At 45.1% G+C, this 18,681-nt stretch overlaps 1 protein-coding gene across 6 annotated transcripts in view; it reads left to right on the top strand.

The window, feature by feature from the left end:
• The window catches only part of NUP153 (nucleoporin 153), a 630,217-nt gene that overhangs the window by 180,054 nt on the left and 431,482 nt on the right, over window positions 1–18,681 (top strand). For 4 of the 6 annotated variants that reach the window (XM_069218389.1, XM_069218398.1, XM_069218372.1 and 1 more), the window contains one exon: window positions 5,594–5,722. In XM_069218389.1, coding sequence (XP_069074490.1) covers window positions 5,594–5,722 — 129 coding nt within the window. The remainder of the gene's footprint in view (window positions 1–5,593; window positions 5,723–18,681) is intronic. The other 2 variants (XM_069218381.1, XM_069218361.1) reach the window with 1 other exon arrangement.

Raw genomic sequence — 18,681 nt, forward strand, 5'->3', positions numbered from 1 at the left:
TGAAGGTGCTCTCAGTGCAACACCAAATACTCGCACAACAATCTACACCCGGTCTGTAGCTTGTCGCACCCTTGAACACAGCTCCAGGACTGTGCGAAGGGTCTGTTTACATCGAAAATAACTTGGAAATACCATAGAGGCGTGCTGACATGCAGGAGCAGGACGTATTGGAGGGGAAGTAATTATTAGCGCTGATGAGGAGGAAGAGTTTGAGGGAGGTGAGTTGGCAGGTATCCCTCACTATGTTGCATCCAGAGACTCAGACACTAGGGGCAGCGATGAGGGCAGTCTGCCTGTCTCCTTCCGAAGACAGCCACAGTTTGTGAGTACTCTTGACCCTCCAGCCCCAACAAGTGAAGCACAGCTGCAATACTAGACAGAACAATGCAATAGAGTGGATCGGTTCAGCAGCCCGCCACACAAAATAGGTATTGCTGCTTCCCGACAAAGTGATTTCAGTCGGCACAGACTAGCCTTTGGAACGGACAGTGCTTGCGAGGCCTGTCGATCCTGATTGGTCACCTAGCCAGTGCAAACACCATGGTGCCAAAGTCTTAGACCTTTACCTGCCACACCTCGTTGAGGCCCTCAGTGACTAAACCTTCAGCGCCAAAGTCGTCTGCATTAAAGGAATAGTCACCAAAGAGCCCTCACAGGAAAGATTTGGGGGGTGAAACCAAAACTGGCTCTTAAACCCTAGATTTGAAAGAACCTTTGTTTATTCCACCACCTAAGCGTCTTATTGCCAACAGATGCACACACTTCCCCACTCCCACCCAATATTACCAGAAAGCTCACAAGTACCTTCACTTCCATCGCAGTCTCCTACACATTAAGCCAGTGGGACTGTTGATCCCTATTCCCCGGTTGATGATTTGGAAAGGGCTTCAGATTACCCACAGATAATCATGGACAAGACTTTGACCCACAGGATGACCCAGATTTAGAGCTAATCCTTATTACACCATCTCAACAGGGGACACCACAAATTATCTAATTGTCCTACAAAGTGCTGCACCATACCACAAAGTAGGTATGTATGTCACCGCTGAAGAGAGGACCTTTTAGTAGAGACTTTATTCATAACAGAAAGGGACTGTTCAGTATCTGTCTGATAGACTATTCCAGAAAACATCAAAGGAAGTGTTTTTTCAAAGACCTCATGAACAGTATAGTACTTACTCCTAGGGTAGAGAGGATGTATAAAGCATCACCCTCGGACACTGCTATACATTAGTGGGCATCTGTCCCCAAATTTCTTAATGGTGGCTACCACACAAAAACGGGTGTCCGTGCAAACAGCAAATGCACTTCTTTCTGAAAATAAGAGGATTGAAGCTTTGGAGAAGAGGGTGGTTGCAGTCCAGATGGATTGCCACTGTCGCCTGCTCTCTAGATTCAAGCGAGCCCAGTTGAATGAGATGGAAGATCTCCGACACCTTCCAGCTGAACAAAAAAAAGGGAAACTTTTTCTAATGTGACCATTTGATAAACATTAGAAGCAGCTGACACTAGAGCAGGAGGTATCAACTCAGCATTTCTTCTACATAGGCATGTGTGGCTCTGTATATCAGGTTTCCAACCCAAAGTGCAAAGCCACCTGCTAAATGTCCCTTTTGAAAGAGAACATGTGTTCAGTCCACTGATTGATGAAATGTTAGAAAAATTAAGGTTTACACCATGACAACAAAGGGGATCAGTGTATTCCAACCAGCCCACGGCAGTCCTTTTGACGCAGCAGGGAGATAAACCATGCTCCTCAGACCAGGGACAAAATTATCAAAGGCAGCCGCAGGCTTGCCATCAGCAAGAAGTTAAATTAAAGGTTTGGGCCAGGAGCTCATGTGAAGGCAGTAGAATCAGATGGGAAGTTGGAGGTATGCAGCCAAGTGTGCCTCCACCACCAAATAATGACTCCTCTTGCACCCCTCTCCAACCCAAACACACAGCACCTGTCGCGGGAAGACTTCTGGGGTTCCAGACACATTTGGCACTTATCTCCTTCTAGTGGGTGCTTTCAGTAGCACATCAGGCTTATTGTCTCACGCACCTATCAACCCCACCAAACATTCCTCCTCATAGACACATCCTCAGCCAGCAACATCTAGATCTTCTGAAGGAAAAATTAAAGACGCTCCTTGAAAAAGGGGCCATCGAGACAGTCCCAAAATGGTATCAAGACAGAGGAGTATATTCCTTGTACTTCACTCCAGAAAAGAATAGGACATTAAGGCCTTTACTAGACCTCAGGCCTGAACACAAATCTAGCCTGTTGGAACATTTTCAATGGTGACATTTCAGGATGTAATACCGCTTTTAGAGGAAGGAGAGTTAATGACAGCCCTTGACCTCAAAGACGCATATTTTCACATTCCCATCCATCCTGCTCACCGCAAATACCTGTGGTTTGTTGTAAGTGGTCGACATTGTAAATTCAAAATATTGCCCTTCTGAGTCACAACAGCTCCAAGGGTATTGACTACACTTTTTGCAGTAGTAACGACTCACTTGAGGAAAGTGTATTCATCTCACTCCTATCTGGATGATTGATAGTGTGCAGACTGAGCCAAATATGTATAGGATACACAAGCAACCATCTCCCTGCTCCCGAAATTGTAATTCACGCTAAATGCCACAGTCTCATCTGGAACCACTCCAGATCAATCCTATTTGGGTGCCATTCTCAACTCTGTCACAGCCCAAGTCCTACCCCAATCCCCAGAGGGGTCTCGGTCTCCAGAACCAACTGGCTTTCAGCCGCATCATTGCCTGCCAGTCAGGATAATGCGTCTCCGAGGCATGATGGCATCTTGCAAAGCTGTTGTACCCTATGCCAGGCTACCCATGCACCCTTACAGGAGTGCTTGTTGTTACATGGGTCACTGGCGAAGTGCAGTCTGGTTCATTGTTTTGTGCAGTAATGGAACAGAAGCATTCTGCTGCATGGAAGGGCTTTTCTGGACCCACTACCACAAGTGACCATTACTACAGATGCATTACTCAAGGGTTGGTGGGTGCAAATATTGAAGATGGCAGTCCAATGAGTATGGACTGTTCAACAAAGGACTCCCCACATCAACTTATTAGTGCTCATAGCAATTTAGCTTGAACTGAAAACTTTCCTTTTGTACATTCACTGAAACGTAGTCCTTATTAAAATGGACAATATGAAAGAGTTATGTTGTATACAGAAGAGAGAGGCACTTAATCTTCTGCTCTCTCAGCTACCACAGAACATATGGAAATGATCAGTACGCCATCACATTCAAGCCCTGACAAGAAATATCTCCCAGGAGTAGATAGACATTTTGTGTACCTCTTATGCAGGATGCAGATTTAACTCAATGAGTGAGAACTCCCCCAAATTTGGAAGTACCAAACCTATATCTTTGTAACAGCAGAAGTCATAAAAAGCAAACACTTCTCTAGTTTCATCACCCACAGTCACTAGACAATGCACTGTGGATAAATTGGCCGGGGACAATTGCCTACACTTTTCCGCCTCTCCCACTACTTCCATATGTGGTGAGGATGCTCAGGAAAATCTCTTGCCCTAATGCTAGTAGCCCGATATGGGCTCAAGAACCAAGGTACACCACTCTACTGGAGTTGTCAGTAGCCCTCCGGAGGAACCTTCCCAACAGGGCAGTATCTTTTCGCACAAAAATCACAGGGCAGTCAGACACCCAGGTGCCAAACAGCTCAATCTAGTTAAACCTACCCTCAGAATGTATGGACATCCTTTAAGAGGTGAGGCGTGCTACCACTAGAACTCCACCTGCTCCTGTATGGAATCTCAATGTGGTACTAACTAGGTCCATGTGTCCCCTGTTTTGAGCCCTTGCATCCCTGTCCACTTCAATACTTATCATGGAAGGACACCTTTCTAGTGACAATTACCTTGTTAAGAAGTTACTGAAATACAAGCGCTCACTATACAGCAGTCGTTCTTTCAAACACATCAGGGCAGAATTTCCCTAAGACCCAATCCAAAGTTTTTGTCTAAAGACCTGTCCTCTTTTCATCTGTCAGGCCAGTGAACAGCCAGTTTTCTTTCCCAGTCCAGAGTCTGTAGTGGTAAGAGCACTTCACACTTTAGCTATTAAGAGAGCATTACTATACTACATTGACAGAACTAAATATTTTAGGAAAACCCAACAATTGGAGCTTTCGCCAGCTTGAGATAGGGTCACGCAAAGGCCAAGAGGATCTTAACAGTCTCCCAAGGGCACATTCTGATAGGGTGTTTCTATGGTTTACTTAAGTTACATTCCTATAATTGACCTTTGCAACGCAGCTACTTGATCAACACCACACACATTTACCAAACATTACTGTGCGCATGTCCTTACATGACGACTGGCACATGTAGAACAAGCCATACTGAGAACTTTATTTCAAACATCACCAAAACACCTAGTGGTTAGCCACCACCAAGAGAACTTCTTAACAGTCTATGCAGAGCATAAGTATCTAAAGCAACACATGCCACAAATTGTTACTTACCTTGTAAGGATGCGTTTGTTGCATGTAGTGCTGTAGATTCACATGCACCCACCTCCGTTGAAGTCCTGGGTTGTTCCAGATAATACATAGATAATTAATATAATTACCTAATTTACATTCACACTGCATGGCCATTACTATAGGATATTTGTTCCACTATACCTGCACCTGTTGTGCGAAAAACAATATGGAGTTGAAGTTGATGACCATGTGCATTACCTTGAAGAGGAGTAGTCACAGGATCTGGTGTCTCGAACAACTTCTTTGGAAATTTTTTTTGTAAAAATCTAAGCACAACACTAGATGTTAATAATATGCAAAGCATGTGAACCCACAGCACTAAATGCAACAAATAGATGCTTACAAGGCAAGTAACAATCCTTCAAGAATGTTACATTTACATAGACTAGTTTTTCATTTACACCCTTGTTTGTGTCCTAGAAAAAAACTACATGGTATGCTTAGATTTTCAGCTTTTTCTTTCAAATATAAAAATGAATTTGCCTATTGGGCAAATAGTTCAGTAGCTATCCAAGATAGTTCAATTTTGGTAAAAATACCTATGACGCAGAGAGACCTTCAAATTGAAAGCCCCAGCATTGGTTTACCACTACTAGCCTGCCTCCCCATGCCTCCTAGAATGCTGAGATCATCTAGTAGTTTATAGGTTTTATAAACTTTTGGTTGCATAAAAATGTAAATCTCAACTGGCACAAAAAATCATAAAGGGCAACCTAAATTAACTCACTAATGAATCCAAAAGAAATTTTGCAGTTGGAAGGAACAAGCGGAGTTTGGGACAGACTTAAATATTTCATTTGTACTTGTAACTTGTAGTAATCTAAAAAAAATAAAAATAGACATTAAAGGTATCCTCAGACAATTAGGGAATCTAACTCGCACAATGGCATTGTATGGCTAGCTGAGAAATCTTAAGCCTGGATTAGGTAGGTATAAATGATGACTTGTATAATTTTCATTATTGATTTGCTTCTTGAGTTTCTGTATAATTTCTTTATTCCTGTTGAACTGTTTTTCTACCAATACATTTTTTTCTTCTTTCTGGAGATTCTTTTAACATTTGTAGTTTATTTTCCAGGCACCAATGAGACGGCAAATGAAAGCAAAGCAGAGCAGTGTGCAATCCTATGGTGTGACTAGTTCCACGGCACGTCGAATATTACAATCGCTAGACAAGATGTCAAGTCCCTTAGCTGTAAGTTCCATTTCGTCTTTTTTTTTCCAGTAACTGTACATTACCAAAACTGTTTACGGTGTTCAGTTTTATGAATTGTAGTGAATAGACATACAAGTAATTGCTGTCAGTTCTTTGTTGAGTCTGGATTCTTGCAGAGATGTCTCCAACGTGAGAAAAAATGTTGGAAAAATTCAGAAGATTTCTGTGAGAAATTTGTCAAGCTCAAGTAACTTCGTCAACGGGGAGCTGCCAAGGAAGGAAGGAAGAGTGAATTTGGATTTTATTAGAGATTTTTGAGAATGCCCGTTCCGTGGGCCCCTGTTCTGAGTAATGGCAAAAACACTGTTCTAGGTTTGCAGAAATTGCCACCACAAGTAGGCCCAGAAAAATACACATCCGGTTGTAACCTCTTTCTTCCTGTCTATCACCGCAGCGAGGGTTGCAACGCCCGCTCCATGTTTGTACCAAAAACGTAGAGGGTAAGAGCGAATCAAAGAATGGCCCATCACAACATGCAGGCCCAGAAGTCCACACCATCCCTCAGAAACTTAGGGCTTTGGAGCAAAAATGACAATGCCTCAGAGAAGGCCGAAACATTGGATTGTGATCATAGGATCATCAGTGTCAGAACAACCGACAAAGAGCCAAAAAACAGAGGTACGAGAGCCTTCAGAATCAACCAAAACATCAGAGTTGAAAAGATCTGACTAACAGACACATAAGGAAGCCTTGGCATTGAAACACTCATCAGCTGCAGGCATGCCCCAAGACGTGGAGTGTCTCGGATCCCTTGTGGGGAACTCCAGTAGAGCTAAAGCTTAAAAAAAAAAAAGCTAATTCAAAAGAAGAAAGATTTTGATGAACGTCTGCAGGGATTCAGCATCCCCCAGAAGACTAACAGCTGGAGTCTTCAGAGGCAGTAGAAGAGATGCATCCTCCCCTCACACCTTCGTCTCAAGAGGAGGAGGAAGAAATCTTTTATGAGGAGGACGATAACCATCAAAGGATGGATCAGGCTTTAGAGGAAGATGACTACACTGATTCTCAATAGTAAGATTTGGAGGCAGACTAACCTGAGGAGGTAGTAGAGGCTTACCCATCCAAACCCTCCCCCCAGTTGATATTGGGGATGTACAATTTGGCTGTTAAAAATGCAGCTGACAAGCATGTTAAGCTTGAAGAGGATAAGCCGCAGTCCTGTGTTCTGTTGCAAACTGCTGCCAAGTCAGGCAAGAAACCAATTTCTTCCTGTTCTCCCATGCATAATCAGGCAAGGCAGGGTGGCCTTTAAATAACCATCCACTTGCAGAGCAGTTGCGCCAAGGGCTGAAAATAAATAGAAGTATTCTAAAGATCCTGCGTACATAAAAGGCTAGGTGCCAGCAGACTCCATAATCACCTCAGCGGCTAGGAAGAGAAAAAAAAATCTCAGGACCACCTCCGGAAAAGGAGAGTAAAAAGATGAAACTTACGTGCCGCAGAATTGAATGGAGTGCTGAAAACCATGGCATATTTCAAATTCAAATGCATTAATTGGCAAGCTCACCAACATTGGGAGGAGATGGGAGAACTGATGAAACATCTACCTGATAAATATAAGTAAAGTTCAGCACATCTGGCAGAAAGTGGAAAAAACATAGCAAATACCGGTTTTAAAATCTTCTGTGGATGCAGCAGACACAACTCTAAGGCACCACTTTTGGTTGAGGATTTCAGGGTTCAGGCCTGAAATACAAGCTAACATCAAACTCCCCGTTTAACGAACAACAATTGTTCGGTATCTCTGTGGATGAAGTCTCAATTTAAAAAAAAAAAAAAAGACAATTAAACAATATCCATGGGCACACTGCAGTTTCATGGAGGAATATGAAGGGGGATATTCACTGCATAAAGGCGAGCCTCCAGGGCTAGCTTCCAATCTGGTAGTTCTCACCATAGTTTCCACAGTGGCACCTAAACTGCTGCAGCACATTAAAGCTGTCAGTACCAGCAATAGGGATGAAACTCATTTTGCGGAAAAGCCAGAGAGAAAGGTCAGCCATTCAAGGGAGGCTCAACCCTCTCAAATAAGTGACAGCACACCACCACCCTCGAAAACACCATCAGTGAGAGAAAACACAAAACAGGCAAAGTTCCATCACAGCACACCAGTCGGTAGGCGATTTAAAAAAAAAAAAAAAAAAACGTTCTCCAGGAGTGGAGGAAGATAACTTAAGACAAATGGATCCTAAACACAATTCAGTTTGATTATTGCATAGAACTAAACAAATTCCTGCCAACAAGAGCACCACAGAAAAAGATTCTTCCAAAAGAGGAAACAAATCATCTCCTCGTGGAGGTCAAGGAGTTATTGGACAAATAAACCCCTCATAGAACAGGTCCCAGAGCAAGAAATCAACAAGGGAAATTACTCAACATATTTCCTAATTCCAAAGGTAGATGGTTTGTTGCTGTAAGGAAATGCCTCCTTGGCATGGTTACCCCAAACGTTTTGCCTTTGCTGATGCTAAGATAAGATTTGAAAGTGTGCTGGGGCCCTGCTAACCAGGACCCAGCACCAGTGTTCTTTCCTAAACTGTACCTTTGTCTCCACAATTGGCACTACCCTGGCACTCAGGTAAGTCCCTTGTAACTGGTACCCCTGGTACCAAAGGCCCTGATGCCAGGGAAGGTCTCTAAGGGCTGCAGCATGTCTTATGCCACCCTGGGGACCCCTCACTCAGCACATGCACACTGTTTTACAGCTTGTGTGTGCTGGTGGGGAGAAAAAGACTAAGTCGACATGGCACTCCCCTCAGAGTGCCATGCCAACCTCACACTGCCTGTGGCATAGGTAAGTCACCCCTCTAGCAGGCCTTACAGCCCTAAGGCAGGGTGCACTATACCACAGGTGAGGGCATATGTGCATGAGCACAATGCCCCTACAGTGTCTAAGCAAAACCTTAGACATTGTAAGTGCAGGGTAGCCATAAGAGTATATGGTCTGGGAGTTTGTCACACATGAACTCCACAGTTCCATAATGGCTACACTGAAAACTGGGAAGTTTGGTATCAAACTTCTCAGCACAATAAATGCACACTGCCAGTGTGCAATTTATTGCAACATACACCCAGAGGGCATCTTAGAGATGCCCCCTGAATACCTACCAGTCTTCTAGTGTAGGCTGACCAGTTTCTGCCAGCCTGCCACACACTAGACATGTGAGAGTGCCTTTGTCACTCTGTGGCCAGGAACAAAGCCTGTACTGGGTGGAGGTGCTTCTCACCTCCCCCTGCAGGAACTGTAACACCTGGTGGTGAGCCTCAAAGGCTCACCCCTTTTGTTACAGCGCCCCAGGGCATCCCAGCTAGTGTAGATGCCCGCCCTCCGGCCACTGCCCCCACTTTTGGCAGCAAAGCTGGAGGAGATGAGAAAAATGAGTCACCACCCACCAGTCAGGGCAGCCCATAAGGTGTCATGAGCTGAGGTGACCCCTGCCTTGAGAAATCCTTCATCTTGAGTTTGGAAGATTTCCCCATAGGATTAGGGATGTGCCCCACTCGGAGGAGGCGCAAAGAGGGTGTAGCCACCCTCAAGGACAGTAGCCATTGGCTACTGCCCTCCCAGACCTAAACACACCCCTAAATTCAGTATTTAGTGGCTCCCCAGATCCCAGGAAAGCAGATTCCTGCAACCTGAAGAGTCAAGGACTCCTGATCAACAAGCCTGCAGAGAAGGAGGAAGACAACTGCTTTGGCCCCAGCCCTAACGGCCTGTCACTAACTTCGAAAACCTCCTCCAGCGACGCATCCGACAGGGACCAGAGACCTCTGAAACCTCAGAGGACTGCCCTGGACTAAAGGACCAAGAAAATCCTGTTAACAGCGGCCCTGTTAAAAACCAGCTACTTCTTTGCAACAAAGAAGCAACTTCCACAGACTGCACGTTTCCTGCCGGAAGCGTGAGACTTCACACCCTGCGCCCTGGTTCGAGATTCAGAGAACCAACACCTCAGGGAGGACTCCCTGGCGACTGTGAGCCCGTGAGTAACCAGAAGACCCCTCTGAGCCCCCACAGCGACGCCTGCAGAGAATTCAGAGGCTCCCCCTGACCACGACTGCCTGTAACAAGGGACCCGACGCCTGGAAACAACACTGCACCCGCAGCCCCCAGGACCTGAAGACACCGAACTTCAGTGCAGGAGTGACCCCCAGGCGACCCTCTGCCTAGCCCAGGTGGTGGCCGTCCCGAGAAGCCCCCCTGTGACTGCCTGCACCGCTAGAGTGACCCCCGGGTCCCTCCATTGTTTTCTACCTAAAACCAGACGCCTGCTTTACACACTGCACTCCTGTGCCACTGAGGGTGTGCCTACTTGTGTGTACCCCCCCAGTGCTCTACAAAACCCCGCCTGGTCTGCCCCCCGAGGACGCAGGTACTTCCCTTCTGGCAGAATGTAACCAGAGCACCCCTGTTCTCCATAGGTGCCTATGTCTTTTGGGCACCCCTTTGACCTCTGCACCTGACTGCCCCTGAGCTGCTGGTGTGGTAACTTTGGGGTTGCCTTGAACCCCCAATGGTGGGCGCCCCCGGCTCGAGATCCAGAGAACAAACACCTCAGGGAGGACTCCCTGGCGACTGTGAGCCAGTGAGTAACCAGAGACGACCCCCCCAGAATCCCCTGACCGCGACTGCCTGTAACAAGGGACCCGACGCCTGGAACCAACACTGCACCCGCAGCCCCCAGGCCCTGAAGGAACCGAACTTCAACGCAGGAGTGACCCCCAGGTGACCCTCTGCCTAGCCCAGGTGGTGGCTGTCCCAAGAAGCCCCCCCTGTGCCTGCCTTGCACACTGCAGCCTGCCGCCCCTGTGCTGCTGAGGGTGTGTTTTGTGTGTCTACTTTTGTGCCCCCCCGTGCTCTACAAGACCCCCCCCCTGGTCTGCCCCCGAGGACACAGGTACTTCCCTTCTGGCAGAATGTAACCGGAGCACCCCTGTTCTCCATAGGCGCCTATGTCTTTTGGGCACCCCTTTGACCTCTGCACCTGACCGGCCCTGAGCTGCTGGTGTGGTAACTTTGGGGTGGCCTTGAACCCCCCCAATGGTGGGCTGCCTATGCCCCAGACCTGAGACTTGTAAGTGTTTTACTTACCTCCTAATCTAACCTTTACTTACCTCCCCCAGGAACTGTTGATTTTTGCACTATGTCCACTTTGAAAATAGCTTATTGTCATTTTTACAAAGACTGTACATGATATTGTTTTCATTCAAAGTTCCTAAAGTATCTAAGTGAAGTACCTTGCATTTAAAGTGTTCGATGTAAATCTTTAACCTGTGGTTCTTAAAATAAACTAAAAGGATATTTTTCAATATAAAATCCTATAGGCCTGGAGTAAGTCTTTGAGTGTTTGTTCCTCATTTATTGCCTGTGTGTGTACAACAAATGCTTAACACTACCCTCTGATAAGCCTACTGCTCGACCAGACTACCAAAAAATAGAGAGCTAGAATTATCAACTTTTGCCATTATCTTACCTCTAAGGGGAACCCTTGGACTCTGTGCACACTGTTTCTTACTTTGAAATAGTATATACAGAGCCAACTTCCTACAGTTGCGTTTAGTCCTAGATATCCGGTTCATCAACTAGTTTATAAAAATGCAGAAATTCAAAATGATGACTTTACAGGTCATTCCACAGTTGCAAAAAGGAGATTATATAGCTATTATAGGCTTGAAAGATGCCTCCCTGTGCAACTCGATGAATGCAAAACCCAAGAGGTAACTAAGATTTGAGGTAAACGGAACACACTATCGGCTTCTTGTTAAACATAGTACAGTCGTCTTCAGAACAGAAATGTTTTTTCTTGGCAGCAAGGTTAAACTCGATTGAAGGGGAAGCATTCCCCAATGAGAAAATAACACACTCCCTTCTGGGTGAGAGTCTCCTTTACCGCAGCGGGCATGCTCTTGTCAATGAGGACAGCAGAGAAACTATTGGGAAGAATGGCCTCATGCATTCCATTGATCCCATATGTGAGACTTCATATGAGACCAATCCAGGAGTGGCTTCAAAATTAGTGGTCACAAGCAACGGGGAGTTTGGAAGATCTAGTGGTTGTCATGCAGAAGGTGCAGGAGGAAATTGCGTGGTGGGACAGAGAATAATATATAGGGAAGACCAGTTCTGCAGTCAACTCTATCAATGACTATAAAGACAGACGCCTCACATATAGGATGGTGAGCACACAGGGGACCCCTAAAAATGAGAGGAATTTAGAAAGAGCAGGATGCTGTACAACAGATGAACATCTTTTAACCAGAAACTGTTTTTATAACTTTGAAAGCATTCCAAAGTCATCTTCGGGGAAAGACAGTATTTGTTCAAACAGACAATACAGTGACAATGTTTTACATCAACAGACAAGGAGGTACTCAATCTCCACACCTCTCCATGCTAGCTCAGCAACTGTGAAAATGGACAATACTAAGAAACAAGAAAATTCAAGCGATTTACCTACCAGGGAAGGACAGTGTCAAAGCGGACCAACTGAGCAGGCAAGCCTCATGCTCCCACGAGTGGGAGCTCAGCCACAGAGTGGTAGAGATTTTTCAGAACTGCACCAACAGTAATTATTTTGCAACTCCTAGGAATGCGAAATACCAGTACTTTGCTTCCAGATAGTCACACCTTTGGTCACTGGTAAATGCCCTTTTGATAAACTGGTCAGGGACATTAGCATACAAGCCCCCCTTAAAAAAATGTGCACTGTTGAAAAGGGTCATCAACAAATGCAAATGAGGTTGCATGACCTGAATTTCAGTTCCACCGCAGTGGGCAAGGCAAACCTGGTACTCTGAGCTAATGCAACTAGCACCGTGAAGATTTCTGAGATTACCAAGGCACCAAAATCTGTCCATGGTAGAGAAGGGTTTTACACCCAGAACCAGAATCTGAGTGACAACTTAGAACTCGGACTCATGAAGTTACCCGAAAAAACATTGGCAGCATTAAGGGAGACTAGAAAACCAATAGCAAGATATGTTGTATGGCAAAATGGAAATGATTTTCACAACTGTGTGTAAAGAGTGGATTAGTGAAGAAAATCACATTGGGGGTGGGGGGTGTAAAAACAGTTTTACAATATCTAATTATCTTTTAATTGGAAGGTCTTATAAATGCATCCATAAGAGTTCATGTAGCAGCAATAGTGACCTATGTAACAGGGCATATAGGAAGATGTTTCTTTGCAGCACCAGTAATAAAGATATTCTTGGAGGGAGCAAGAGTAGTACCACCAAAAGATTACCAGCACCCACTTGGAATCTAAATGTTGTACTTACTCAACAAACATTTTAGCTTTTACACAAGGCTACTTTACAGATGCTAACTTCATAAACAGCCTTTTTGTAGGCTGTTATGTCACTACGCAGAGTGAGTTACAGGCCTCTCAATACAAGAACCCTATTTTCAAATTCACAAGGACAGTCCATACCAAAAGTGGTTTCGCAGTTTAATATTTAATCAAACTAGTCAAATACAAGTTTTTTTCAAAACCAAAGACGCATGCTGAAACATCCCTGCATACATTGGACGCAAGACTCTCCATGTATTATATTGAAAACACAAAGCCTTGCTGAAAAACTCATCAACTATTTGTATCATTTGAGAATAGTTACTTAGGAAGACCAGTGACAAAGAACACAATCGCAAGCTTCATTGTGCAAACAATTCTGTTGTGCCACACTGATGCAGGAGAGAGTTTGACAATGGCATCAAGAGCACACTCCACATGGAAACAAGCATTTGCAGTGTCTCTCACGTTTGCTCAAGTTAGAGCTGTTAGCATTGTAAATTCCTAACTGGACTTCTTGCCACAGATTGGAAATGAAAAGTAAAACAGTTGAAATAAGCAAGCCGATTTAAAGACCACGGCTGCCATGAGCGCAAAGAGACTCAAAAGGAACAAAATTCGCTCACAGTCAAACATATCTACAAATGTGCAATTATCCATGTAACAGTGGTCGATGGCCAAGGCAGTAACATAACTGCCCCAAGGAGGGGACAAACGTAAAACATTTACCAGTGATGAAGGATTTTTGAAAGGCAAGCCCATGAATGAGTAATGAAGATGGGTGGGCTGTGGGCGTGGTTAAAAGCCCACAGATAGGTTGCAACAGACCAGAGTGCTTGCGTGCTTGACCTAAGAAGGAGCAACCGTTGCCTTTTTTTGGGGGGGCAAATACACCATTACAGGAAACCTGCATGGCAGAAACATAGTAATCAGTGCACACTTTTAGAAAACATTATTGTATTGACATTCAGATGAACAAGGACACATAATTAGGACCAAGGGTTCTACAACATCTATTCACAAATCAATGCCCATCTTCAACCCAACCATCTAAGGATTAAAAACCGCTATCAAACCATGCACAGCATGTGAATCCAGAAAAGATTCACGCTGCAAAACATTAAGGGCCAGATGTAGCAAGCATTTTGCATGGTGCAAACTGCGAAATTCGCAGTTCGCGCCATGCAAAATGCCGATTGTGATGCTCATTCACAATTTGCGAGTCGGTACAGACTCGCAAATAGGAAGGGGTGTACCCTTCCTATTTGCGACTCGCATCACTGTGCTAAATTGCTTTGTGACCGCGATGCAATTCGCAGTTACCACCAGTGTCGCACTGGTGGTAACCCATTCGCAACAGGGACCCCTTCCCCTTTGTGAATGTTGCCAAAAAGGGTTTTTCAGAGCAGGCAGTGGTCAAATGGACCACTGCCTACTCTGAAAAACCGAAACCAAATGGTTTTGTTGTTTTTATTTTTTTAATTTTGCATCTCGTTTTCCTTTAAGGAAAACGGCCTGCAAAATAAAAAACTGCTTTATTTAAAAAGCAGTCACAGACATGGAGGTCTGCTGTGTTCAGCAGGCCACCATCCCTGTGAGTGCAGGGACTCGCTATGGGGTTGCAAAATGCGACCCACCTCATTAACATTAATGAGGTGGGTCTTTGCGACCCCATAGCGACTCACAGGCGGTGTCTGAGACACCGTTCTGCATCTGATTTTGCAAATCGGAAATTGCGAGTCGCACCGGCTCACAATTTCCGATTCGCAAAATCGGACCTACCTACATCTGGCCCTTAGTCTCTTACCTGTAGGTGCAGTTTTGCAGCTTGAAGAATTGTCTGAATTCCCAAGCGATCCACCCACCTCCACCAAATGGGAGAACAAAGCAAAAAAAAAAAAAAAAAACCTTGAGATGGCTACCTAAGGTGGGAACACCTGGAGGAAGTAGGATGACATCACAAGGGGACACCAAATGGAGGGTCTGTCTGGTGCCTATTACCAAATTGAAAGGACTTAAAAAATTGTTTAAATAGTGACCTAAGGACCCAACCGGTAGATAGTGGAATAATGCAGAGCATGTGAATCCATAAAATCATTCAAGCTGCATCTGCAGGCATGCTTTATTTTATTTATATATATATATATATATTTATATATATATATATATATATATATATATATATATATTTTTTTTATTTTTTAAGTATTGTGGAATACCACAGTACCAAAATTAAATTAAAAAAATAAGTTTTAAAATTGTAAAAATACTAATAAAATATATTTCACAAATATATTGTGCTACAGTGTATTTACAATTTTTCAAACATTCATTTAAAAAAAAAAAAAATCGTAGTACTGGGGTAATAGGTAAAATTACTGTGAAATTTAAAAATATAGCAGGAATAAATATTTGGTAAAAATGCTAAAGTTACCTATTACCTCTTCAGTAAAGCAGTACTAGCAAAGGAACAAGAATAAAACCTAATATCTACATATATCTAAGACCCTTACCCACAACACAGCGAAATTGTAATAAAAACAATATGGATGCCTTCTAATTGTCATTTACCACACTGTACTGAAGTTACGGCAGTATTCTGTGCACAAGATAGAACTCAGGCCTACCTGTATGGTAGTATTGCGCTACCCTTGCATCATGCATTGTGTTGTATGGGCAATGTGACCCTGAGTTGCTTGGTACATCTAGAGAAACGCACGGCTATGCAATTTGCTGTTCTGTGTTACTCTGGATGCCATAATCTAAATTCTTGGTCAATTTCACCTACTTACTTATGCTCTCCACTCTATGCCACCATACAGCAATCCACTGTATAGTATTCCACTATATGCCACTCAGCAATACACGACTTAATGCTACTTCACTTTACGCCACTCCTTTCTACATTATACTGTACTCTAATCTACGTTACTCCAGTATACTCCACTCAACACTAAGCTAGTCCACGTATGCGCCAATCCACTCTATAACACTCCACTGTAAGTCACTCCATTCTGGTACTCCATTGTACGCTACTCCACTGTATGCTGCACTGCCAGACACTCAACTCAGCGCCATTCTACTCAAGACCATTCCTATATATGCCACTCTGTCACTACACTGTACGCCAATAACTTAAATGTTTCATTGCACACTGTACTGTACACTCCACTGTATGCCACTCCTCTCTGTGCCACTACACACTGTTCCACTTTGTGCCACTCCTGCAACTCTCCATTCTGTGGTACTCCATAATAAAGTGACTGTACTTCACTACAGGTTATCCCTTTGCACAGTACTCTGATCCACTCTACAACATGGTACTCTCTGGTACTCCACTGTACTCACCACACAGTTGGCACTCCAGACTACTCCAGTGTATGCTGTTATACTCTACGCCACTCAACTCTATTCCACAGTACGCAGCTCAACTGTATACTACTCCATTCTACCCAGCTCCACTATACAACACTCCACTGTACAGCACTCAAGTGCACACAATAAAATCTGCACAGCTCCATGGTATTCCACTCTATGCCACTCCTTTCTGTGCCACTTGACACTACAGCACTCTGTACCACTGCAGTATGCCGCTATATAAATCACTGTACTGTACACCACTTGTAGGAAGTTGGCTCTGTATGCACTATTTCAAAGTAAGGAATAGTATGCACAGAGTCCAAAGGTTCCCCTTAGAGGTAAGATAGTGGCAAAAAGAGATAATACTAATGCTCTATTTTGTGGTAGTGTGGTCGAGCAGTAGGCTTATCAAAGGAGTAGTGTTAAGCATTTGTTGTACATACACACAGGCAATAAATGAAGAACACACACTCCGAGACAAATCCAGGCCAATAGGTTTTGTTATAGAAAAATATCTTTTCTTAGTTTATTTTAAGAACCACAGGTTCAAATTCTACATGTAATATCTCATTTGAAAGGTATTGCAGGTAAGTACTTCAGGAACTTTAAATCAGCATGTATACTTTTTACATAAAACACAATAAGCTGTTTTAAAAGTGGACACTTAGTGCAATTTTCACAGTTCCTGGGGAGGTAAGTTTTTGTTAGTTTTTGTCAGGTAAGTAAATCACTTACAAGTCTCAAGTTTGGGTCCAAGGTAGCCCACCGTTGGGGGTTCAGAGCAACCCAAAGTTACCACACCAGCAGCTCAGGGCCGGTCAGGTGCAGAGGTCAAAGAGGTGCCCAAAACGCATAGGCTTCAATGGAGAGAAGGGGGTGCCCCGGTTCCGGTCTGCCAGCAGGTAAGTACCCGCGTCTTCGGAGGGCAGACCAGGGGGGTTTTGTAGGGCACCGGGGGGGGGATACAAGTCCACACAAAAAGTACACCCTCAGCGGCACTGGGGCGGCCGGGTGCAGTGTAGAAACAAGCGTCGGGTTTTCAATGGAAATCAATGAGAGATCAAGGGATCTCTTCAGCGTTGCAGGCAGGCATGGGGGGGGGCTCCTCGGGGTAGCCACCACCTGGGCAAGGGAGAGGGCTTCCTGGGGGGTCACTCCTGCACAGGAGTTCCGTTCCTTTAGGTGCTGGGGGCTGCGGGTGCAGGGTCTTTTCCAGCCGTCGGGAAATGGAGTTCAGGCAGTCGCGGTCAGGGGGAGCCTCGGGATTCCCTCTGCAGTCGTCGCTGTGGGGGCTCAGGGGGGACAACTTTGGTTACTCACGGTCTCGGAGTCGCCGGAGGGTCCTCCCTGAGGTGTTGGTTCTCCACCAGTCGAGTCGGGGTCGCCGGGTGCAGTGTTGCAAGTCTCACGCTTCTTGCGGGGAGTTGCAGGGGTCTTTAAATCTGCTCCTTCGAAACAAAGTTGCAGTCTTTTTGGAGCAGTACTGCTGTCCTCGGGAGTTTCTTGGTCTCTTGGAAGCAGGGCCGTCCTCTGAGGATTCAGAGGTCGCTGGTCCTGGAGAAAGCGTCGCTGGAGCAGGGTTCTTTAGAAGGCAGGAGACAGGCCGGTAGGACTGGGGCCAAAGCAGTTGGTGTCTTCTTTCTTCTTCTGCAGGGGTTTTCAGCTCAGCAGTCTTCTTCTTCGGTAAGTTGCAGGAATCTAAATTCTTAGGTTCAGGGAAGCCCTTAAATACTAAATTTAAGGGCGTGTTTAGGTCTGGGGGGTTAGTAGCCAATGGCTACTAGCCCTGAGGGTGGGTACACCCTTTTTTGATTCTCCTCCCAAGGGGAGGGGGGCACATCCCTAATCCTATTGGGGGAATCCTCCATCTGCAAGATGGAGGATTTCTTAAAGTCAGAGTCACCTCAGCTCAGGACACCTTAGGGGCTGTCCTGACTGGCCAGTGACTCCTTGTTTTTCTCATTATCTCTCCTGGACTTGCTGCCAAAAGTGGGGGCTGGGTCCAGGGGGCGGGCATCTCCACTAGCTGGAGTGCCTTGGGGCATTGTAACACGAAGCTTGAGCCTTTGAAGCTCACTGCTAGATGTTACAGTTCCTGCAGGGGGGAGGTGTGAAGCACCTCCACCCAGAGCAGGCTTTGTTTCTGTCCTCAGAGAGCACAAAGGCTCTCACCGCATGAGGTCAGACACTCGTCTCTCAGCAGCAGGCTGGCACAGACCAGTCAGTCCTGCACTGAACAATTGGGTAAAATACAGGGGGTATCTCTAAGATGCCCTCTGTGTGCAT

The sequence above is a fragment of the Pleurodeles waltl genome, chromosome 2_1 (assembly GCF_031143425.1).
Source record: "Pleurodeles waltl isolate 20211129_DDA chromosome 2_1, aPleWal1.hap1.20221129, whole genome shotgun sequence".
NCBI classification, from domain to species: Eukaryota; Metazoa; Chordata; class Amphibia; order Caudata; family Salamandridae; genus Pleurodeles; species Pleurodeles waltl.